Genomic DNA, 7110 nt, shown 5'->3' with positions numbered 1-7110 from the left:
AGAAAAAAATGAAAACTGCTTCGCTCAATACTTTGCACAACCTGGTTGTAAAGAGGTCACCTACAGGGGATGTAGTTATGATTAACATTGAAAAGGAAATTATGGGCGCAGCTGATATTGCCATACTGGACCCGAAGCAACTGATGGAATTTGTCGACCTTGACAATTTAGATGTTGTTCACATTTTGATTTGGATGAAGTAAGGTTTATTAATAAAATTATTTAGTCATTTCCATTTACGAATAATGATGTTTGTTTAAATTATCAATTACAATAACAATCTTCTTTCCATGTGGCGTAATAGGTACCTCAATAATCAGTTCGCTGAGTGGAAGGTCCCAATTCATGCCTACGGATTCTTGAGTCCTAAGGCGTTCTCTGTGCACATAATTTCATACGAAGAACAAATTAATAGTATCGCTCGTCGGTTGATGTCGACCAAAAAACTATGTCTTTCCCCCTACAATATGAATATGTATGTATATTTGATTATTATAATGAATCACGGTTCTATAAATTTATTATTAACATGTTTAAATGCGTGTAAATGAACTAACAGTTTAATGTCCCAAATTGAATAGGAAGCATTGGGTGCTACTGGCAATCCAAGTGGAAATAAAAACTGTGTACTGGATTGACTCTCGCGAAGGCAAATCCTCAGACAGTTGTGTAAGGATGATAACTGAGTAAGCTTTCAACCTTCAATAATGTCATTTGTTATTGTATGACTTGAACTATATATATGCAAATAATAATGGCATGTGTGTATATTTATGAATTAGTGTTTTTGAAGCAAAAAAAAAAAAGATTATGTCACTTGGGAAATATGAAAGCAACAATGTTCCCAATTTCATCACGCCATTAGTAAGTGTATTCTTAATAATTACTCGTATCATTTAATTAATGTTTATCTGAGAGGTTGGTTATCTAATTCAGCTGATTTGTGTGTGATTTATATAATGGTTTCGTAAAGCACCAGACGACAAACAATACGCGTTTTACATTTGTCAGTCCATGTGGAAGGTTATCAACGGAAAACTGTCTACCATTCCGATGCGGGTTAATGTGATTTAAAAACTATTTCAGACATAAATTGAGTTCAATTATGTATACTTCCATGTATTATATCTATTTTGATTATGTATATTTTGAATTCTAGTTTCCACTAATACTCAACAAGGCCCGAGAATATTCGCCAGAGGACATCAATCAGATGAGAAATATGTGGGCCAGTTATGTTATTTCGTTAGCGGAGTCTCAATAGTTTGCTCATGCTTTATGTACGTGTAAGTGTGTGTGCGCGTGTGTTTTTGTGTGTGTGTGTGTGTGTGCGTGCGTGTGTGTGTGTGTGTGTGTGCGCGTGTGTGTGTGTGTGTGTGTGTGTGTGTGTGTGTGTGTGTGTGTGTGTGTGTGTGTGTGCGTGTGTGTGTGTGTGTGTATGTGTGTGTGTGTGTGTGTGTGTATAGAGCCATTGTGTATTGGCTTCTTTTGTTTTTTGAGGAAGTTGTGTTTTGGCTTTGGATCATCCTGTTTGTACTGTTTTGAAACTGGGTTTAATTGATCACGATGTGTAATATTTTGATGCAGGATTGAGTTTTTGCAATGCACGGCTGCTGCAATGCTATTTTCAGCAAAGAAATTAAAAATAGCATTCAAAGAACTACAAACAATTCTTTGAAAAAATAGCATTTCAAAGAAATTTGCTAGAACAAGCTAAAATCATTTTTTATTTAAAAAAATAATTATAAAAAATAACGGTTAAAAACAACCTGTTGCAAACAATTATTTGACAACGATTTTATTTCGATAAATAAACGTTGACATCTTTTCCCTCCCATTTAAACCGCCAAAAATATAAGATAACGAACGATAACCGTTGTCGAGTTCAAAACGTTAACAACGGTTTATTTAAGAAGAACTGTTGTTAAAGTTTCATCAATAAAAATAGATAATGGTTAAATACCGTTGTCAATTGATAAATATAACAACGGTTTAGCACGCAATAAAACCGTTGTTAAATTTTGACATTTAATCAAATAAGATAACGAAATTAACCGTTATCATATATAATATTTAACAACGATTTTGGAACCACTAAACCAATGTCAATAGGAAACTAGGACAATCGGTTTACAACCGTTATTAATATTTAATAACGGTTTCTTAAAAGTATATTCGTTGCCATAAACATATTTAACAACAGTTTTATAACAGTTCTTGAGTTGTGATAACGGTATAATAGATCCGTTATTGATGTTATATAACGGTCGCGTGTTTGTATACAACCGTGGTATATATTTAACAACAGTCGTTGCAATAACGGTTCCGTGTTTTTATTTAATAACGGTAATTGCATTATCTGACCATTATTGAAGGTTTTATTTGGCGTAGTGGATGATTAGATCAGCCCGAGGTAGTTTTAAGAGACCGAACTCTGATGGTCTTGGCTGCTCAATAAACTGTGGCAAGGTAGATACAACTCTTGTTGTCGTGTCCAAAGTTATGAGGGCTAACAACAGATATACACGTGATATGCCAAACAAGAAGAAACAAGTTGTTGATTATTGTTTCTTGGATGATTACTATCTTACAAATGAGTATGTTCTTTTCTCCAAAGTCAATGAGAAATAAGTTGTTGATTATTTTAATACTGTATTGAGTTATTGTATTATACAAATTCAATTATTCTATCTTTTTTACAAATTCAGTCACTGTAACATTACAACTCTATTATTGTATTACATTACCCTAGTTATTGTATTAGGAAACTCAGTTATTGTATCTAGTAGTGACTTATTTTATATTTTTTTTTACAAATGAAAACTCAGTTATTTTTTTAATATTACTAAGATTTTTTTACTCCTTTGCAGTGAACTTTTGTTTTCTGCGGGAAATGCTATCTTGGATAGGTCTGATATTCTTTCTGCAAAGCTTGAAAATTACACTGAGTTGCGCATAATAGCCGCCTGGTCAGTTGTCTTGAATTTCATGGAGGTTAAAGAGAAAGAAGCGCCGATGATGATGTTCTTTGGGACACAATATATAGTATTATCTGTTTTTCATTGTGCAGTTTATTATAGAATATTTTATCATTGATCTTCGAATTTTTTTCACTTTGATGGTATTTATAGGGAATCTTTGAAGACATGCTAGACCAAGGAAGGGATATTGATGCCACATCTAACAGCCAGAAAGACAAGGTTGTGCGATTTTGGAACTATTTTTTAGGTGAAAACGTTGTAAACTCTGATATTGATGTGGACCTTGTCTTCATCCCGTTGTCCTTAGATAAGCACTACTTTTATGTTTGTGAGAACTTTATGAACAAGACGGTTGATTTCCTGGACCATACGTTGTATGAAGATTGGGAAAAATCTGATTTTTACAGACTTGCAAAGATTGCAGTACGTTTTTCTAAATCCTAACTATATACAATTTATTAATTATTCTAATTTCAAAACAGAATTATTGTATTGTTGTAACACAATTATTGTATTGTTTTAAACCAGTTATTGTATACTCGTATTTTCTAATCCTTTTTTTGTTTGTACATGCTGTAGGTTTATTATTTTTCTGACTTTTTGGATACAAGGAAAACAGTAAAAGAAGGGATTCTCATTAACACATTTACATTTGTGAATGTTTATTTTGAATGGAAAACGAATTACAAGACTGATAAGGAATCGGGATTTTTTTTACCATGTTTCACATGCTCACATATGAAGAGAAGCACGAGAACGGATTGTATTCAGTTAAGAAAAAAGTTGAGAGGATTCCTATATGGATTGCGATGGTGGCTATTTTGTTGATGTCGGATGTCAACGAGTCAAGAGCGACTCTTTTGGAACAAGTGGAAATTTTGCGGAAGAGCATATTGGAAGTAAAGAAAGGTCTTTTAAAAGATAGAAGAGTGGGCACGAAAAGGTTTAAAACAACATCCGTTAAAGGTTCTTCTCGGCGAAAAGCATAAAAGAGCAACAATTGTAGATGGATTTCTCGAATAATGTAATGTTAGATAGCTGTTATTGATTGATTGAACAATTTTTCAGATAGCTGTTTTTGTAATGCCTATCAGCTGTTATTGTAATAGTTCTAGACAGTTATTCAAATTATCGAATTATCAAAATGCAATTACTTTAAATCTCTCACACAGTTGATTATTGTAAAGCTCTCACGCAGTTATTCAAATTATCAAAATGCAATTATTTTAAATTAGTTAGCTCAAATAGCAAAAGTTTAAGACAAGGCACACGTTTATCGCCAAAATTTTCAGATAGTTATTCACTTATAATTGTAAAGCATAACATTGATTATTGTAAAGCTCTCATGCAATTATTGTAAATTATAGTTTTTGTAAAGCATAACCTTCATTATTGTAAAGCATAACCTTCATTATTGTAAATTATAGTTTTTGTGAATTATAGTTTTTTGTAAAATTGTGGTTATTGTAAAGCATAACCTTGATTATTGTAAAGTTCTCACGTGATTATTGTAATAGTGCAAGGTATTAAATGAACAAAATCACAACAATTGCAAAATAAATTCAAAATCAATTATTGTAAAGTATAACCTTGGTTATTGTAAAACTCTAACACAATTATTGTAATTATGCGGTTATTGTAAAGTATAACCTTGACTATTGTAAAGCTATTCACACAACTATTGTAATATTGCAAGGTATTCCATGAACAAAATCACAACTAAGAAACATTGACTACAAATTTATCAGAGAATTATAGTAAAGTAATTTTACTATTATCAATTAGTGTGATGTATCATATTCATATTCCATTTTCATCTTCTTATTCATCTTTATCCTCCATTTCATCTTCCTCTTCATCTTCTTCCTCCAAAGCATGCTCAATAAATGGATTTGGACAGTTTCTCTAGTCATGGTTTCCCATTTGTTTGCAGTTATTACATAGCCTCTTCGGTTTGCTTGCCTTCTCAATTGCCTTATCCTTGTTTGATTTCATTCTCTTGTAACTTCCTTTGTTTTTTGCAATCTTTGGCGGAAGAACAGTAATATTTGATTTTGCTGAACAACCTAAGAGCATTTCCAGTTCTTGTTCCTTTGTAAAGCTCTCTTTTGTTGGATTTATTTTATCTCGGAATTGTAAAAGCATCAAACTTAGTTCCTTAATTTGGGTTTGAGGCATCGAGTTAAGAACACTTATTATTGCATAAAACTCAGACCATACTCTTGATAATTCCAACTTTCTCAAATCAGTGGGATCGTAGTCTTGCAATAACTTTCCATCCAGTCCATACAAAGGCTTTCTATAAGATTTCTTTGTCCAATTACTTTCGGTGTACTGCTCCGGTATGCTATGCAATCCTTTTCCTGATATAATCCATATAATGTGTTTACAAAGTATTCCTTTACTCTCAAACATCTTGCACGTACATGTTGTTTCCTTTGATTCGTTATTGTGAGCAACCTGCATTACAGTGTAGTTATTACAAAAAGCAAACATAGTTATTATATAGTTCAACATGAATTATTTTATTCAGAATAGCAATGAACACCAAGGTAGAAGTCCATTAGTTTTTTTAATGTCAAAACACAGTTATTGTATTCTTTTATCACAGTTATTGTATTTTAAAGTCAAAAGACATTTACGTTTATAAAATGGAATAACCTGAAATATTCTATGTTTCCTGTAGGCATCTTCAACACTTATAATGTCCATGTTTCCTTACTCAAAAAATCCCCTAACGGCATACAAACAGGGAGCCGCATGCACTTGCTCTTGGAACTCATAGAAAACAGTATGTGTGTAGATTTTAGAGGCATGTTTCTCAATCATTGTCTTAGAGGAAACCTGTGGCAACGTGTTGTCACTTGCAGCATCAGGAAATCTCTGATTATAGCGTTGTTGTTCCATTGCACTCTGAAAACGCAACCAAAATTGAACAAGTGTGCCATCTAAGCTCTCAAATCTTTTGAAATAACGGTTTTGACTATCTGATCTTTGTGTTATTTTCAAAAGACAGCCCAACGACAAATCCCTAAAGAAAGAAGGTATCCATTTGTGCCTTTTGCCATACATGTATGTCAACCAAGTATTATCATTCAACTCAAAGTCATTAACCACTTGAGACCATTTTTCTTCAAACTTAATTGGTTCCAAGTCAGTATCCCAAACAACTGCACATATTCGCTCAACAAAGTCAGTTTCCTTACAAATCAGTGTCTCAACTTTATCGGTAAGTTTTTTCATTATATGCGACATGCAGTAGCGATGTCTTGCATTCTTGAATACAGAACGCACCCCAAGTTTAATTGCTGGATCTTGATCAGTAAGAATGCACTGAGGTTCCTTGTTGCCCATATAATCAAGGAACTTCTTAAACACCCAAATGAATGACCCATCGTTCTCATGAGCGACAAGTGCAGCAGCAAAAGTCACCAACTTTTTGTGGTTGCCAACACCAGTGAATGGGGCGAAGGCCATGTGGTACTTGTTAGTACCATAAGTAGGATCAAAGGTGATGGTGTCCCAAATAAAAGGAATAATTCATTCTTGCCTGTGTATCGATCTGCCCAAAAGATTCTAGCCAAACACTTATCCTCATCAACTTCATAAGCAAAGTAAAAGCCATCTTGTGACTCAGAGAGCCCCTTCAAATAATCGAGGATCATGTCAGCATCCTTGTCACCTATATAACATTTAATATTTCTTTTGAAGTTCTTTAATTCCGTGAAAGATGCACCGAGGTTTGCATACCCATTGGATTGTTCCGCCAGAATTCTAAATGTCTTGGTAGCACCGATGTTGAGTTTACAATTGTTAACAATTGTCTGCTTAATGTAAAGGTTAAGTGTTCTTAAATTTTTCTAGAATTCCCATTCTTTGAGTGAGCAGAGTCTGTAATTATGACCTTCATAAAACGTATCAATAGATACCCTATTAGCTCCTTATGGTCATTCAATACAGCACAAAACCGTATTTTTGCTTTACAACCAAATCTTGTTATTTTTGTTTTCTTTGGCTCTACAGATCTTTTCCTCTTCTTTTTCTCTTATGTGTTTTCAAATTCAACAGCAGGTTTGAGTATTTTGCGATCCTCTTTGAATCCATGTCTGTTGCAGACCATTGATTTTTT

At 33.4% G+C, this 7110-nt stretch overlaps 2 protein-coding genes across 2 annotated transcripts; both read right to left on the bottom strand.

Moving 5' to 3' along the window:
- Nucleotides 1–4886: 4886 nt before the first annotated feature.
- LOC141628543 (protein FAR1-RELATED SEQUENCE 1-like) lies at nucleotides 4887–5693 on the bottom strand. The gene is made up of 2 exons (XM_074441670.1): nucleotides 5643–5693; nucleotides 4887–5441 (listed from the first exon to the last, which is right to left on the bottom strand). The coding sequence occupies exons 1-2, from the start codon at nucleotides 5691–5693 to the stop codon at nucleotides 4887–4889; spliced, it is 606 nt and encodes a 201-aa protein (XP_074297771.1).
- Nucleotides 5694–5699: 6 nt separating this feature from the next.
- LOC141628542 (protein FAR1-RELATED SEQUENCE 5-like) lies at nucleotides 5700–6458 on the bottom strand. Its single transcript, XM_074441669.1, has one exon. The coding sequence runs from the start codon at nucleotides 6456–6458 to the stop codon at nucleotides 5700–5702; it is 759 nt and encodes a 252-aa protein (XP_074297770.1).
- Between the last annotated feature and the right edge of the window lie 652 nt (nucleotides 6459–7110).

The sequence above is a fragment of the Silene latifolia genome, chromosome Y, assembly GCF_048544455.1.
Source record: "Silene latifolia isolate original U9 population chromosome Y, ASM4854445v1, whole genome shotgun sequence".
NCBI lineage: Eukaryota > Viridiplantae > Streptophyta > Magnoliopsida > Caryophyllales > Caryophyllaceae > Silene > Silene latifolia.
Note: the sequence above shows the minus strand (reverse complement) of the source record. Positions and strands in the feature narration are given on the sequence as shown.

Coding starts and splice junctions, on each gene's coding strand:
- LOC141628543 (XM_074441670.1), bottom strand. CDS start 5,693: ATGGACATTATAAGTGTTGAAGATGCCTACAGGAAACATAGAATATTT. Junction 5,442..5,642: donor GGAAACATAGAATATTTCAG/GTTATTCCATTT, acceptor ACTGTAATGCAG/GTTGCTCACAATAACGAATC.
- LOC141628542 (XM_074441669.1), bottom strand. CDS start 6,458: ATGGCCTTCGCCCCATTCACTGGTGTTGGCAACCACAAAAAGTTGGTG.